Source organism: Epinephelus lanceolatus, chromosome 12 (assembly GCF_041903045.1).
Source record: "Epinephelus lanceolatus isolate andai-2023 chromosome 12, ASM4190304v1, whole genome shotgun sequence".
Classification (NCBI taxonomy): Eukaryota; Metazoa; Chordata; class Actinopteri; order Perciformes; family Serranidae; genus Epinephelus; species Epinephelus lanceolatus.
The window spans coordinates 22,614,310-22,630,699 of record NC_135745.1 but is presented as its reverse complement, the minus strand read 5'-3'; the positions used below and the strand labels follow the sequence as shown (position 1 = coordinate 22,630,699).

At 42.2% G+C, this 16,390-nt stretch overlaps 2 protein-coding genes and 1 pseudogene across 3 annotated transcripts; all 3 read right to left on the bottom strand.

The window, feature by feature from the left end:
• Nucleotides 1–445: 445 nt before the first annotated feature.
• Nucleotides 446–2,846, bottom strand: LOC117271908 (tripartite motif-containing protein 16-like). The gene has a single exon (XM_033650450.2). It carries the CDS (start codon nt 2,655–2,657, stop codon nt 981–983), a length of 1,677 nt encoding a protein of 558 aa, XP_033506341.2. The 5' UTR covers nt 2,658–2,846; the 3' UTR covers nt 446–980.
• Nucleotides 2,847–5,021: 2,175 nt separating this feature from the next.
• LOC117271909 (tripartite motif-containing protein 16-like) lies at nt 5,022–7,299 on the bottom strand (annotated as a pseudogene). Its single transcript, XR_013492437.1, has one exon. The product of XR_013492437.1 is annotated as a tripartite motif-containing protein 16-like (transcript).
• A 5,403-nt stretch (nt 7,300–12,702) lies between these two features.
• LOC117271913 (tripartite motif-containing protein 16-like) lies at nt 12,703–15,829 on the bottom strand. Its single transcript, XM_078173108.1, has one exon. The coding sequence runs from the start codon at nt 15,325–15,327 to the stop codon at nt 13,702–13,704; it is 1,626 nt and encodes a 541-aa protein (XP_078029234.1). The 5' UTR covers nt 15,328–15,829; the 3' UTR covers nt 12,703–13,701.
• Between the last annotated feature and the right edge of the window lie 561 nt (nt 15,830–16,390).

Genomic DNA, 16,390 nt, shown 5'->3' with positions numbered 1-16,390 from the left:
GAAAAGAGGGGAGAGGAGAGTTTCCACTTTACAAATGTGATTCACATCAGCTCTCAGGTTGTAAAAAGTATTTTGCATCATATCTGTTGTCTCTTGTGTGTTTCAGGACAAAAAAAACCCTCTTCACACCTGAACTTAACCGAATCAACTCTAAATATCTCTCTGTAATAAATCCTCTTTCTTGACTCAGTGCACAAAGAAAATGTTCCTTGTAAAAAGCAACACATGATAGAAAACTCTGCTCATTTCTCTGTGACAAAACTGTTTGAGTGAGGAAAGTTAAAGGACAGAGACTGACTGACAAACGCTCCTCTGCTCTGAACATGAACACTGGACTTTGTGGTGTTTCAGGAGGAAAACTGCCTCAGTTATACTCTCATATCAGTGTCACAGTTTCTCCATCAGCTTTGTTTGATACCCTGGAATGAAGACAAGAAGAAAATACTTTGTTCATGTTTGTTTATTCATCATGTAAACCTTCAGTTTGTGTAAAAGACATTAATGAATGATCTCCTTATTGATTATGATCAGGATCATTACAGTTTCTAGTAGCTAACTAATCTGCCACACCAACACATTAAAAGCTAATTATACGTTTCTGTACAAATTTACAAGCACAATATCTGAGATAAAGGAGGTCTGCTGATTTCTCTCTTCAGACTCATGCAGTGGGAGAGAAACAACAACATACAAATACATCCACTGAAATGTTCATTAAACATTCAGAGCACAAAGAAGTTTACAACACATCATGATGAGCAGTGACAGCCTCCACGGCTAAACACACACAGGAAGGAGCGCCACCGCAAGAAATATTTACACAACAACTCAGGAGAAGACGACAAAGTACCGCCCATAATGTTTGACTGACAGCTGATCTCAGTGCAGTGAAGAGACGCCACAACAATCAGCTCTCAGCAACAAACATGGAGAGTGAATAAGAATTAATACACAGGATTTTACTCTTAAATGACTTCTGTCTATTTGAGCTCACACAACTCAGCTGTGTTCCCATCGGCATAACGAAGCCAGAGTCCAGCATAGAGAGGCTGAGTGAATGTGGTCTGGACTCTGTGGAGGAGAGTCATGGTTTCAGAGACGCTGTAGAAGGACAGAATACCTGCACTGTGATCCAGGTACACTCCTACTCTGGAAGACTGAGGACCTGAGACGGGAGTTTCAACATTGTTGTACCAAAAGTGATAACATTTTTTATTTGTATCTAACGCCCAAGTTTTGTTATTTCGTCCAAATCCAAAGTAATTCGGGCTCCCCGCTCTGTTGATGTTCTTGTACGCCACTGCGACGTTAACTCCTCTCCCCCTCCACTCCACCTCCCAGTAACAACGTCCAGTCAGACTCTCTCTACTCAGGACCTGCCAACATTCAGTGAATCTGTCTGGGTGACTGGGATAAGACTGTTGTCGACTGATGTATGTTGCTCTTCTGTTTCCTTCAGATAAAAACAGATGTGTGTTTGCTGTGTTTGGATCCAGTGTGATTTCACATGAATATTTAAAGAGCTCAGCTCTGGTCTTGGGCTCTGGGTCTGACAGTAAAACATCCACGTCAGTCACTGTCAGTGAGACGTTTGTCCATGTCTCCCTCAGAACGTCCTGTAGTTTATCTCTGACTTCTGACACAGCTGCTGTCACATCCTCAAAGTAGCTCAGAGGACGGATGTTGATGCTGGATGAGTGTGTGGATTCACTGAGTGCTGACAGTGAGGGGTAGTTGTGCAGAAACTGGTTGTGATCCTCTGTGTGTGAGAGCTCCTCCAGCTCAGCGTCTTTCCTCTTCAGCTCAGTGATCTCCTGCTCCAGCTTCTCCTGAAGCTCTTTGACTCGACTCACTTCAGTTTCCTGCTGTGATCTGACCTGCTGCTCCACATCAGAGCGTCTTTCCTCCATGAGACGGATCAGCTCAGTGAAGATCTTCTCACTGTCCTCCACTGCTTTATCAGCAGAGCGACTGATAGCCTCCACCTCCTGCTGGAGCAGCTTCACATCTTTCTCTCTGTCCTGGATTATCTGCTGGATGTTTTGTCGACTCACCTCCAGCTCTCTCTGCCTCTCAGTCCTTTCCGCTGCAGCTGACACTGTGTCGTGGCCTTTATGTTCATCCATCGAGCAGAGATAACAGATACACTGCTGATCAGTGCGGCAAAAAATCTTCATCACCTCATCATGACGAGAGCAGATGTTCTCCTGCAGCTTCTTGGAGGGCTCCACCAGCTTGTGTTTCTTGAATTGCGCCAAATCATAATGAAGTTGGAGGTGATTCTCACAGTAAGAGACCAGACACACCAAACAGGACTTGAGGGCTTTCAGTTTTCTCCCAGTGCAGACATCACAGGCCACATCTTCAGCTCCAGCATAGCAGTGATCAGCAGGAGCAGCTTGGAGTCCAGTCTTCTTCAGTTCCTCCACTAAAACTGCTAACATGGTGTTTCTCACCAGGACAGGCCTCGGTGTGAAGCTCTGCCTACACTGAGGGCAGCTGTAGATTTTCTTCCCATCCTCTTCATCCCAGTGGGTTTTAATACAGTTCATGCAGTAGCTGTGTCCACAGGGAATAGTCACCGGATCCTTCAGTAGATCCAGACAGATGGAACAAGAGAAGGATTCTCGGTCCAGCTCAACTCCTTTCTGCGCCATTTCACCTCTCAGTGACAACGCCTGTCTGACTCTCACTTCCTGAACAGTGAAACTAGTTTGAGCTCTGAACTGAACATCATGTGTTCCTGCAGTGAATGGAGCCTGTCAGCTCTCTCACATCACCACATGTTGGTTACACCCATCTTCAAACTGTAGATCTGAATGGTAGGAATCAAGGAAATGTGTGAACAGAGTGGAGCTCGCTGTGTGTGAGAGCAGGAGGAGGAGGGAGGGCTCATCCAGCTTTGCTTCATTCCAGGAGGAGGAGCAGTTTGAGACAGAGATACTGTGTGTTTCACACTTGTTTCAAGTAAAGCTCATTTCTCATTTAAAAACACTGATCACTTCAACTTTTAGGAGGTAAACTCAGAATCAGAGGGTTTGGAGACGGCTCTTCAGTCCTTAAAATGGGCTCTTCTCATTTACCAAAACTACAGTTTGAATAAAGTTTTTCATGATTATAATAATTTACATACAGTGGATACAAAAAAAAAATAGAAAATTTAATCACTGCTGTAATAATATTATCAAACTGTTTCAACTCATTTCATAAAGTCCTTTAAGTACTTTTGAAGAAAACTGGTTACATTCAAAATGTAAATTTGAATAAAATGTGTATTCTAATTTTTGATGCATTTAAACCAATAAATGACGAGTTAATTGTTGCTTCTCTGAATCCCCCAGGACCTGAATGCACCACATCATTTGACTCTGCAGTTCAGTGAGAGACATATTTATTTTTCTTATTTATTTTGTTCAGGTTTTTACAAACTACATATTATTTTCTTCATATCCTCCCTCTTAAATCAAACCATATTCTAAATGTCCGTTCTGAACTAAAACAGTGGACAAAATGAGTTAAGGTGCTTTAACCTCCACTACATCCCTGGTTAGCAGGATGAAGGCGCCCTCTTGTGTTGTGCATCACTTTCCACATTTCACTTGTTAACCTGCTGTGATGTTCACTGCAGGAAGACATGTCCAAACTCTCCAAATGGACTATGACCAGGATAATTATAGTGCATATATTATAGTAATTATATAGCTCACAGGTCTGCCACATCAGTACATGAAAATTTAATTATAGATTTCTTTAAAACTGTGCAAAGTGATGAAAACAAAATGTCTTCACTAAAGGAGTTCTGGTGATTTCTCTCTTCAGAGCCATTCAGCAGAAGAGAAACAACAACATACAAATATTCAAACACTCAGAGGACAGAGAAGTTTATAATTTCTTGCAGAGCAGAATATACCTGTGTTTCTCGCTAAATCCTTCTTCAAACATTTAGACTCAATTGTGGTCCCTTTTTTTATGGAACTACGAAACACATCGAATTGGCAAGAAACACCTCTGCAAATCTAAAAACGAAGGGGGTCTGGCACTTCCAAATTTCCTATCATATTATTGGGCCTCAAATATGAGGATTATGACATATTGGCTAGATGACACCAAGCTGGCTTAAAATGGAACGAGAAGCTTGTAAACCTCACTCTATAGTTGGCATTCTTCTGTCACCTTACACTGTTGAAAAATCTCTTTATAATTGTAATGTAGTGATTCACACTACACAACAAATCTGGAAACACATTAAATCACGTTTTAATCTGAAACCCATATCCCACGCTTTACCCATTGTTGGAATCCCAACCTTTGCACCAGCTAATCTAGATAATGCTTTGCACCTTTGCTCCTTTTGCTCAAATACAGAGTAAATATGAACTACCAGGAAGTCACTTCTTCAGATACTTGCAAATAAGACACTATGTTAGGAAATACCTGCAAAATTTCTCGACTTTCAGAGGCTCCAGTCTTGACAGATGCCTTCAGTGCACATCAGACTCAGGAAAATTAATATCTTATGTGTTTGACATTTTACAATCTGTCAGCCCAGTTGATCACACTGTAGTAAAAACTAAATGGGAGGAGGACATGGGAGTTGAGATCCCCGAACACCTTGTGGAAGGAGAGCCTGGAGCACATCTATTGCTGTTCTAACAACACAAGGCACTGTATAATTAAACTTAAAATTCGACACCGCCTTCATTACTCCAAGGACTGATTACACAGAATATACCCTGAAAATTCTCCTGCTAGTGACAGATTCCTTCTAACAAATGATACTCTACTCCACAGTTTTGCTGTGTGTCCCAAAATTAAGACCTACTGGATCACCATTTTCAAAGTAATATCTAGAATACTGCAAATCCAGCTAGAACTCGAACCCCTCATTATTATTATTATTCTAGGAATGTCTGATGATGTCAGGAAATTAAGCAAAGAAAAAAAGAAAAAAGTCCCCCCGGCAAAGATGTGGCTTAGTGATCTTTCTTCTTCTTTTTAAAAAACAACAACAAACAAACATATTTTTTTTAATCATTTTTCATTGTGTTTTTTATTTTCATCTTATGTATATGTATGTACAGTATGTATATGTCTGTTCAATATATGTTCAGAAAAACTGAAAAGGAGCATCTTCCAAGACAACTGCTTATATGTACTATATCTAGATACTGACACATTGCCCATCTATTTATGACGCTATTTGTTGACATGCTCTAATAAAACACATTTGAAACTACAAATTTCTTGCAGAGAAATTTCAGTTCAGCTAAACAAACATCATGATGAGCAGTGACAGCCTCCATGACTAAACACACACAGGAAGGAGAGCCACCCAAAAAAACATTTACACAACAACTCAGGAGAAGACGTCAAAGTACCGCCCATAATGTTTGACTGACAACTGATCTCAGTGCAGTGAAGAGACGCCACAACAATCAGCTCTCAGCAACAAACATGACAGCATGAGGTTAATAGAGAGCAAAAATTTAAGCCACTGTCCCTAAAATGGCTTCTGTCTAACTGAGTTCACACAACTCGGCAGTGCCTCCATATTCATGATAAAACCGAAGTCCAGCATAGAGAGGCTGAGTGAATGTGGTCTGGACTCTGTGGAGGAGAGTCATGGTTACAGAGATGCTGTAGAAGGACAGAATACCTGCTCTGTGATCCAGGTACACTCCTACTCTGGAGGACCGAGGACCTGAGACGGGAGTTTCAGCATTGTTGTAAAAAAATGTATAGCTTCTTTCATGACATTGTAATGTCCAAGATTTGTCATTGAGTCCAAATCTACATTCATACCAGCCCCCTGCTCTTCTGATGCTCTTGTATGCAACCGCTATGTAAATTCCTTCCCCATACCACTCCACCTCCCATTAACAACGTCCAGTCAGACTCTCTCTACTCAGGACCTGAAAACATTCAGTAAATCTGTTTATATGACTGGGATAAGACTGTTCTTCAGTCATTACGGTTGCTCTTCTGTTCCCTTCAGATAATAACAGACATGTGTGTGCTGTGTTTGGATCCAGTGTGATTTCACGTGAATATTTTAAGAACCAAGCTCTGGGCTTGGGCTCTGGGTCTGACAGTAAAACATCCACGTCAGTCACTGTCAGTGAGACGTTTGCCCATGTCTCCCTCAGAAATTCCTGTAGTTTATCTCTGACTTCTGACACAGCTGCTGTCACATCCTCAAAGTAGCTCAGAGGACGGATGTTGGTGCTGGATGACTGTGTGGATTCACTGAGTGCTGACAGTGAGGGGTAGTTGTGCAGAAACTGGGTGTGATCCTCTGTGTGTGAGAGCTCCTCCAGCTCAGCGTCTTTCCTCTTCAGCTCAGTGATCTCCTGCTCCAGCTTCTCCTGAAGCTCTTTGACTCGACTCACTTCAGTTTCCTGCTGTGATCTGACCTGTTGCTCCACATCAGAGCGTCTTTCCTCCATGAGACGGATCAGCTCAGTGAAGATCTTCTCACTGTCCTCCACTGCTTTATCAGCAGAGCGACTGATAGCCTCCACCTCCTGTTGGAGCAGCTTCACATCTTTCTCTCTGTCCTGGATTATCTGCTGGATGTTTTGTCGACTCACCTCCAGCTCTCTCTGCCTCTCAGTCCTTTCTGCTGCAGCTGACACTGTGTCGTGGCCTTTATGTTCATCCATCGAGCAGAGATAACAGATACTCTGCTGATCAGTGCGGCAGAACATCTTCATCACCTCATCATGACGAGAGCAGATGTTCTCCTGCAGCTTCTTGGAGGGCTCCACCAGCTTGTGTTTCCTGAACGGAGCTGAGTCATAATGAAATTGAAGGTGTTTCTCACAGAAAGAGGCCACACACACCAAACAGGACTTGAGGGCTTTCAGTTTTCTCCCAGTGCAGACATCACAGGCCACATCTTCAGCTCCAGCATAGCAGTGATCAGCAGGAGCAGCTTGGAGTCCAGTCTTCTTCAGTTCCTCCACTAAAACTGCTAACATGGTGTTTTTCACCAGGACAGGCCTCGGTGTGAAGCTCTGCCTACACTGAGGGCAGCTGTAGATTTTCTTCTCATCCTCTTCATCCCAGTGGGTTTTAATACAGTTCATGCAGTAGCTGTGTCCACAGGGAATAGCCACTGGATCCCTCAGTAGATCCAGACAGATGGAACAAGAGAAGGTTTCCTGGTCCAGCTCAACTCCTTTCTGCGCCATTTCACCTCTCAGTGACAACTCCTGTCTGACTCTCACTTCCTTAAAAGTGAAACTAGTTTGAGCTGTGAACTAAACAAGCTGTAGATCTAAAGGGGAGGGAACAAGGAAACCTGTGGACAGCGAGAAGCTCGCTGTGTGTGAGAGCAGGAGGAGGAGGAAGGGCTCATAAAACTTTGAGTCATTCCAGGAAGAAGGGCAGCACTTTGAATTTGAACCTTGTTTCCATATTTACAATAAAGCCTCATTTAAAACCTGCTCCCTGTGTGATAGCATTTAAGTTTTTAGTTGTAAAGTACTTGTTTCTTCTTCAGGTTTACGTCATGGTTCCATGACTGACAATAGAGAGTTGTCACACTAATCTACCATAAAATACTTTACCTGCTGTAAAATTTTCTTACATGTTTTGTCATTCACTTTGAAGCATTTGTGACAAAACATTTAAATATCAGAATATCACCCTGAAGCAAACCAGCATTTGAAGTCAGTGTTAATTTTGGCAGTAGTTTTAGATTTAGTGTCAGTCTTTAGACAAAGACATTCATTCGTTTTAGTCACATTTTGGTCATTTTTATTCTTGACAGTTTTACTCTAATTTTAGTTGATGAAAAGTCATGACGGGGGAAACACATATCAACAGGGAAACAGACTTTGACACAACATTGGCGGCTGGACACTGCTTGCTCAGCAGCTGTTCACCAGCTGACAAGTGGAAGTAGCTGCTAACAGCCACCACTGCAACTAACAAACTCCACAAATGTTTTCAGCCGCTCCACCGTCCACAGTCAGACACACAGGGCTGATTTTTTGCTGTTGAATTACAGCTCACAACTCGCACCAACGGCTGACACTGCTCCTGCGTGAGTGTAGCCAAACATCCTGGTGGACTATTTACTGGAGACGGCGCTCCGATCTCAATGTCACCACTAACATTTTCTTCCTGTTGAGCCCGGTCCGAAGTCATCGTGCTTGGGCAGTGACTTGCGGCTTCAGAAATTGACAAAACGCAGTGTTGGGATTCACTGGACCACAGATTATTTGTCATTCTCACATCTAAATGAGACCCCAGTCTTCAAAACTGATTGGGTACTACTGATACAGTGACATGTCACTCTGTGAAGTCACCAAGAAAACTTTAGGAGAAGCTCTGATCTTTACCATTGATGGGGGCACTTGCTCACAGACTATTGCTGCTCTTCCTCCTGAGCCGCTGATCGACTTTCACTCCTAAGACTCTTGCTGCTCTTTCCCCAGAGCTCCAGCCGGCTCCTGCTCCTAAACCTCTGCAGAGTTAGGACATCGCACAGGAGGACCTGCCATGCCCTTTCCCCATTCTCTCACAGCAGGAGCAGAACCTGGAGACCAGAAAAGTTAGTGTGCCAAACAAAAGGTTTGCAACTAACTTTCCAGCAACAAGGAGAACCAATTTGAGTTAGCACCCCAGCGTCTAACTCTGCAAGGACACCGAGTGACCATCCTCCGGGGGTTTGCACCTTCAGAACAAGGACACAGCAAAGACTGCACCTGGAACTCCAGTTTTTTACAGCCTTCATCTGCCGGCTAACAAAAGCAGCACACCGCAAAGCAACTCTTCCCTCCATCCATTCAAAGATTGGTTAAGTAACAACTGGGCATAGCTTTATCACAGCTGTACAGGCTAAGCAAGACTGTTTAACTTTGTCAGTTGTGATTTAATGCTGTTTATTGAGTATTTGTTGTGATTGTTTGCAGTTAGGTTATTGGTTAGTTGGCTTCACCAAAGAAAAGTGATGTTAGTTTGCTAATGCTTCACACAGACAGAGTCTTGCATGCAACTAAACAATCTCTGCACTAATCCAGACCCTTTGCAACACATATCACACACACATACTCACTCACAAATTGGCTTTCAACATAGCTACACCCAAAGAGGCATCTCAAAGCTTCTTTCCCCTTGTCTTTGTCCTAATCACACGGTCAGGCAGACCACCCCCGATCTGACACCAGCCTTGATTCGGCCCTTTGTTTCACACATTCACCTTTTGTCTCTCTCTCTCTCTCTCTTTCTCTTGCACACACACACACACACACACACACACACACACACACACACATTTAATTATTAATCAAAATTCCAAATTAGTAGTTTAGCGTATTTTATGAGACTGATATCAACTGGCTAACATTTTTCCTTTTCGGGAATGGTACCCCACGAGGTGATTTAATGTTAATTAAGTCACATTATTTGACATAAATAATTATTATTATTAATTATTTCCTATAACCATTTTGATACAAGAAATGGTGCCCCATGTCAAGGCCTAGATCCCAACAGACACCTCAAAAGTTTCATCAGTCTTTTTATTGTTTTGGGCACTCTTTCAACTTCGTTATCAGCCTGTATTCTCAGGTAATAAAACTTGATGCTCTGGTTAAACTTCAGCCACTATAACCTCAAGTTTCACCGACAGAAAGCTTTTCATATTAAAGTATCACTTTGAATTAAAAAGGCTTCAAACATATTGAGGTCAACCTGAACTTCAACAGGTGAGCATGAAGTAAAATGAGTCCATAAGAAACACTTTTGTGAAACATGGTTGAGTTAAAGTTGAATCAAAGGAGACAATGATTTCAGCTCTTTTATTTTAAATGGTGAAATGCTGGAACGTGTGTATAAAGTGAGGTGTTAGAGACGAGAGCTCTGAACACAGGTGCACCACATTTTATCACCTTTGTTATTTTCTTTGTGCGCCTGTGAGTTTAAAGTCCAGCACTCACACCTGACCTTCCTACAGTGTGCTGACGATGTGGCACAGCTCTGTCTTCAGTGTGAGGGGGACTCTGTAAAGCTCACATGTTTTAATCATATAATGTCTCTGCAGCAGTGGTGTGAGCAGAGTGTGTTAAAAAGTGCAGGATGCAATTCTGTCTCACTCCCAGGTCGCTTTGGGTTGCTGGTTCGGTCCAACTACCAGCCTAAAACGTTTGTATTTGACAACCTGGGAATGAGACTAACAACTAACGATCTCTCTCCAGAACTGCATACTGCGTCTTTATGTAATAAATGTAGGTGAGCCTAACGAGCTTATCTTATCCAACAACATGACGCACTCCTGATCCATTTCAACCTTTGGCCATCACTGGATCCTCTGTAGAAACTGTCAGTAATTTAAAATGTGTTGTGAAACCGTGTTTGAATGTACAATCAGAGCTGACTGTATATTTAATGAAACCACACAGAAATTGTATCTACTCAGAAAGTTGAATGATTTTAGAGTTATTTAGTGAAGTATTTTATTTTTCACCATGGTCACATGGTGTCAAAATCTGAATGACAGAAATGATTTGAAATCACAGACAGTAATAAGAGCAGCTTGTGAAATTACAGGAAAGTCTCAGAGACAACAAAGTGAGAAATATGAATTAAATATAAAGAGCAAAAAGTAACTAAAACTAATTAAGTAACTGAGATGAAAAGAGTCCTAGCATATCATACTCCCTTAACAGTAAATGTTATATTTTGAAAAATGACATGTTGATATATGCTACTAGTGTTATATTAAAGAACACCTTTAGGCAACAAAATACATTGCATTAAATGTCAATGTACACACTAGTGCAAAAGCGGATTATCAATGACAAATATACAACTACCCTCTCCAGTGCTGTCTCACTAGTAGTCACCAGAAACACGACAAAACTCAGACAGTTAAACAAAAATAATGGACAATAAATAAGACGTATATATGATACCATGGTGGGTGCAACAAGCACTGTGACATCACATAAATTAAGTAACCCGACAAGTCTTATAGAATTACCAGTAGAATAAAACATCACCAAAGCAACATGGAGCAGTGAAGGGAACGTTGAGGTACTTAGTGCTGTGTTGCTTCCTGGGACGAGGGCGCCATCTTGTGAGGAACATGCTCTGCTACATGTGCTCTGGTGCCTGTTTATCTTTTGTTTGTTTGGCTAAATAGTTGCTACATTGGTCAAATCAGATGGAGAAATGGAAAGAGAAATTCAACTGCAGTGCCAAACAACAGTATCTGGACAAACTGATAAATAACATAGATCCATGTGACTCAGCAGCTCAAGCCTGGATTACAGACCCTGATGCATGACCTCCACTCACAAACCCAGACACTGTAAACTACCTCATTTTTTGCCTGAGTGCGTGCACTTTACATGAGTTTAAAAGTTGCATGTGTTTGTCTGTTTATCAAATGACACTAGGCAAAGCGAGCTGTAACACAAACTACAAGTTTATTTGCACATTTAGATGTAAAATAACTGAGAAAAAGTAAAACAATACCAAAACAGTTTACATGTGCAGATGAGGGAAACCAAGAAAAGGCTTTTCTTGGTGCCTCGCCTCAAGGGAAGAATAAAATACACATATCTTCCACACAGTGAACACATACTGAGGAGAAATAAACAGAACATCAAATAAATCAGGACTATGCAGAAACACAGCAGCCACATAACACAGTGATGATTAATACAGTACCAAATGTTTTTGTCATCAAATCAGCTTTAAGTCTCTTTTTGTACTGGGACAAAGACATAGAGCCAGTTAAAAAGCTCAAGTTCATGTTCCTTAGTTGGACTTCGTATCGTATTTCGATGAATACTGCCCTCTTGCGATGCATTGGTAGATAAAGGTTATCGGTTTGTCTGGTCGGATAAAAATTAACTTTCATATACTTCATTTTGAAAATAAAAGTACATGTTTGAAGAATGTTAATATCAGAAATAGTCAATGTATTATATTCTAATTAAAGAGGAGAGGCTGCAGCACATGACTTGGCAACACATTCGCACTCCGACCTCGTCACATATAGACGTTTGGTCATGGACTTTCCACGGTCACATATGACGTGCAAGGTACTCTGGGTGTGTTGGTTGTTGATGTTCTGGGACACTGTGTCAAGTTCTCTTCTTTCAAAATACACTTCCGTTTTCACGGGAATTTTTTTTTTTAAATTTAATTTAATATACTTTATTAATCCCCCTGAGGGGAAATTCATTTTTTTCACTCTTTTTGTCATTAACACACAAGTCTGAAAGACACACATGCACAAACAGGACCTATACATGCACAAAGTGGAGAGATGTCAGAGTGAGGGGGCTGCCTTGCTCAAGGGCACCTCGGCAGTGCCCAGGAGGTGAACTGGCACCTCTCCAGCCACCAGTCCACGCTCCATATTTAGTCCGGATGGGGACTCGAACAGGGGACCCTCCGGTTCCCAACCCAAGTCCCTATGGACTAAGCTGCTGCCGCCCCAGTAGCTCAGTCCATATGTAATTTCACAGTATGTATGTAATTTCACAGTTACATACAGTCTCTTTTAAAATAAACAGACAAACAAAAGGAAGTGGTTAGGTTTAGGCAACAAAAGGAAGTGAGTTTCTTGATTCCAAGAAATCTTGTTGATGTAACTTAAGAAATTTCTTCACCATCAGTATGTACCGTAAAACTTCAATTAGCCTGGGCTATTATTTGCTTAACTCACTGAACTCAATAAGCTTACATTTGGGACAGGCCTTTAATTCCTTTCACATGAAACTGTTGCTCAGCAAAGATTGGGAAATACAATCAAATTGTCTATTTAAACCAGTACAAATATTACTTGTGTAAAAATTAGGCTTCAAATAACATATCAGTTATGTGTTACATTATGAAACTCAAGGACTACAGCAGCCGACACAACACCACTTTATCCTGTTAAAACAATACTCACAACTTGGATTAATTTTCATGAAAAACACTTTGAATTCTTTTTATCAGTGGACCCTTACAAAGCAAAGGAATATGAATAACTTACAGGGTAATCAAGGGATGGACACATATTCTGATTTTATGACAGCTTCAGAGGTAATGTAGGGAGTCAAAATGAAATCAACCAAGCTAACAATGTGTAGCATCTTCATAATGACAAAAGTTTAAACATTTATATCTGTATATGCAGTCTAAAGCATTAATTTGTAGCCAATAATTCACTTTTATACATCCAAAGACCTTCTAAAATACTTGCTTGGCAACCAGACCAGGCTTCTAATCGAGAGATGAGAAACAAAAGGAGTCCTAAGACAGACCCTTGTGGTACCCCACACTGTATCACAGCTCTCTCAGACTCTATACCACAAACATTAACATTAACATATTGCTGTCTATAATAAATTATTAAAAATTAATTTGAGGATAGAACCATCTCAAGTAATACATCATGGTTGACAGCATCAAACACTTTGGAGTGAGCCAAAAAGATACTACATTCAAACTCTCGTTTCTAAGGCAGTATAGACCCTATCTATGCACTGATGTAACAGTGTTATTTTGACCTGCACCGACAGTTTCAGCTACGAGTTGTTGCCCTGTTAATTAGTTCCTTATTTCTGTTTCTAATAATTGATGACTGTACATTTAGATTGAATGGACCCAGTGGTAGACCAGTGAAATACCCCCCCCCCCCCTTCGTGAGCATGTGGCCTTGTGTAAACCATTGCTCCATTAAATGACTTCTGCCTATGTGAGTTTACAGAACTCAGCAGATGAGAGAAGAAGCCAAAGTCCAGCATAGAGAGGCTGAGTGAATGTGGTCTGGACTCTGCGGAGGAGAGTCATGGTTTCAGAGACACTGTAGAAGGACAGAATACCTGCTCTGTGATCCAGGTACACCCCTACTCTGGGGTAATGGTTTTTGTAAAAATTTAGTGCCCAAGATTTGTCATTTTGTCCAAATTCGCATTCTTTCGACCACCCTTCTCTGCTGATAGACTTGTATGCGACTGCTACATAAGCTTCTCTCCCGCTCCACTCCACCTCCCAGTAACAACGTCCAGTCAGACTGTCTCTACTCAGGACCTGACGATATTCAGTGAATCTGTCTGGGTGACTGGGATAAGACTGGTATTTTGTAACGAATGTTGCTTTTCTGTTCCCCTCAGATAAAACCACCAGTTTGTGTGCTGTGTTTGGATCCAGTGTGATTTCACGTGAATATTTTAAGAACTCAGCTCTGGTCTTGGGCTGTGGTTTTGAATCTGTCAGTAAAACATCCACGTCAGTCACTGTCCGTGAGAAGTTTGTCCATGTCTCCCTCAGAACGTCCTGTAGTTTATCTCTGACTTCTGACACAGCTGCTGTCACATCCTCAAAGTAACGCAGAGGACGGATATTAAAGCTGGATGAGTGTGTGGATTCACTGAGTGCTGACAGTGAGGGGTAGTTGTGTAGAAACTGGGTGTGATCCTCTGTGTGTGAGAGCTCCTCCAGCTCAGCGTCTTTCCTCTTCAGCTCAGTGATCTCCTGCTCCAGCTTCTCCTGAAGCTCTTTGACTCGACTCACTTCAGTTTCCTGCTGTGATCTGACCTGCTGCTCCACATCAGAGCGTCTTTCCTCCATGAGACGGATCAGCTCAGTGAAGATCTTCTCACTGTCCTCCACTGCTTTATCTGCAGAGCGACTGATAGCCTCCACCTCCTGTTGGAGCAGCTTCACATCTTTCTCTCTGTCCTGGATTCTCTGCTGGATGTTTTGTCGACTCACCTCCAGCTCTCTCTGCCTCTCAGTCCTTTCTGCTGCAGCTGAGACTATGTCATGGCCTTTATGTTCATCCATCGAGCAGAGATAACAGAGACACTGCTGATCAGTGCGACAGAACAGCTTCATCACCTCATCATGACGAGAACAGATGTTCTCCTGCAGCTTCTTGGAGGGCTCCACCAGCTTGTGTTTTTCAAAGGCAGAGGATTCATAATGAGGCTGGAGGTGATTCTCACAGAAAGAGACCAGACACACAAAACAGGACTTGAGGGCTTTCAGTTTTCTCCCAGTGCAGACATCACAGGCCACATCTTCAACTCCAGCATAGCAGTGATCAGCAGGAGCAGCTTGGAGTCCAGTCTTCTTCAGTTCCTCCACTAAAACTGCTAACATGGTGTTTCTCACCAGGACAGGCCTCGGTGTGAAGCTCTGCCTACACTGAGGGCAGCTGTAGATTTTCTTCCCATCCTCTTCATCCCAGTGGGTTTTAATACAGTTCATGCAGTAGCTGTGTCCACAGGGAATAGTCACCGGATCCTTCAGTAGATCCAGACAGATGGAACAAGAGATGGTTTCCCGGTCCAGCTCAACTCCTTTCTGCGCCATTTCACCTCTCAGTGACAACTCCTGTCTGACTCTCACTTCCTTAAAAGTGAAACTAGTTTGAGCTCTGAACTGAACATCATGTGTTCCTGCAGTGAATGGAGCCTGTCAGCTCTGTCATGTCACCACATGTTGGTTACACCCATCTTCAAACTGTAGATTTGAAGGGGAGGGAACAAGGAAATGTGTGGACAAAGTGGAGCTCGCTGTGTGTGAGAGCAGGAAGAGGAGGGAGGGCTCATAAAACTCTGAGTCATTCTGGTTTGAGACAGAGATACGGGAAAGCTTTCTGATCTCTCAGTTTGATTCCCCTCCTCGGCTACTCTCCTTGTGTCTTAGTCCTGCCCACTGGAGATGTGAGTGGACGATTCAAGGAAGAGACACGAGGAGAGAGGAGTCAAGGCAACATGCATTTAACAAAATAAGACATCCTTGCATCGAAGCCTTCATTTTGGAGCGATGTCAATTAAATATGAGGTGGGGCAGGGCTGCGTCATCTGTCCAGTGCCCCTCAGAATACGGTATAATAGATAATAATAATATAATAATAATATAATAGATAATGTAGCTGGTTGAACAGACACAGATTCAAGTAATAGTAAAAGCTCATCCCTAGTATATAGCCTTATATATTCCATTTTATATATAGTACTTCTCATTTAGAGTCACAAAATAACCTGCATGTCTTTGGACTGTGGGGGGAAGCCGGAGTACCCTGAGAAAACATGCTGACATGGGGAGAACATGCAAGGGCTCCCCATTCCCCAAGGTTTGACCCCCCCCCCCCCCACACACACACACACACACACACACAACCACACTCATGTCCATCTATCTGTACAAGTTTTCATTCTCTCTTTCTCTCACAAAGGATTTGCCAATGGATCCTCACTCATTGCTCCTCCAGCAGGCCTCCTTGATCTTCATGGTGCATTTAGGAATTGAGACATTCTTCAAGATGGAGCACTAAGATCAATTTCACGGTCACAAGCTGAAGAATTGCAGATTAAGGAGTTGAGCTGACGCGAAATTGGAAAATGGGAGAGGCCTTGTGTGTTTAACACTT

What these genes read in the sequence shown, in the direction of transcription:
- LOC117271908 (XM_033650450.2), bottom strand. Translation starts at nt 2,657, where the DNA reads ATGGCGCAGAAAGGAGTTGAGCTGGACCGAGAATCCTTCTCTTGTTCC.
- LOC117271913 (XM_078173108.1), bottom strand. Translation starts at nt 15,327, where the DNA reads ATGGCGCAGAAAGGAGTTGAGCTGGACCGGGAAACCATCTCTTGTTCC.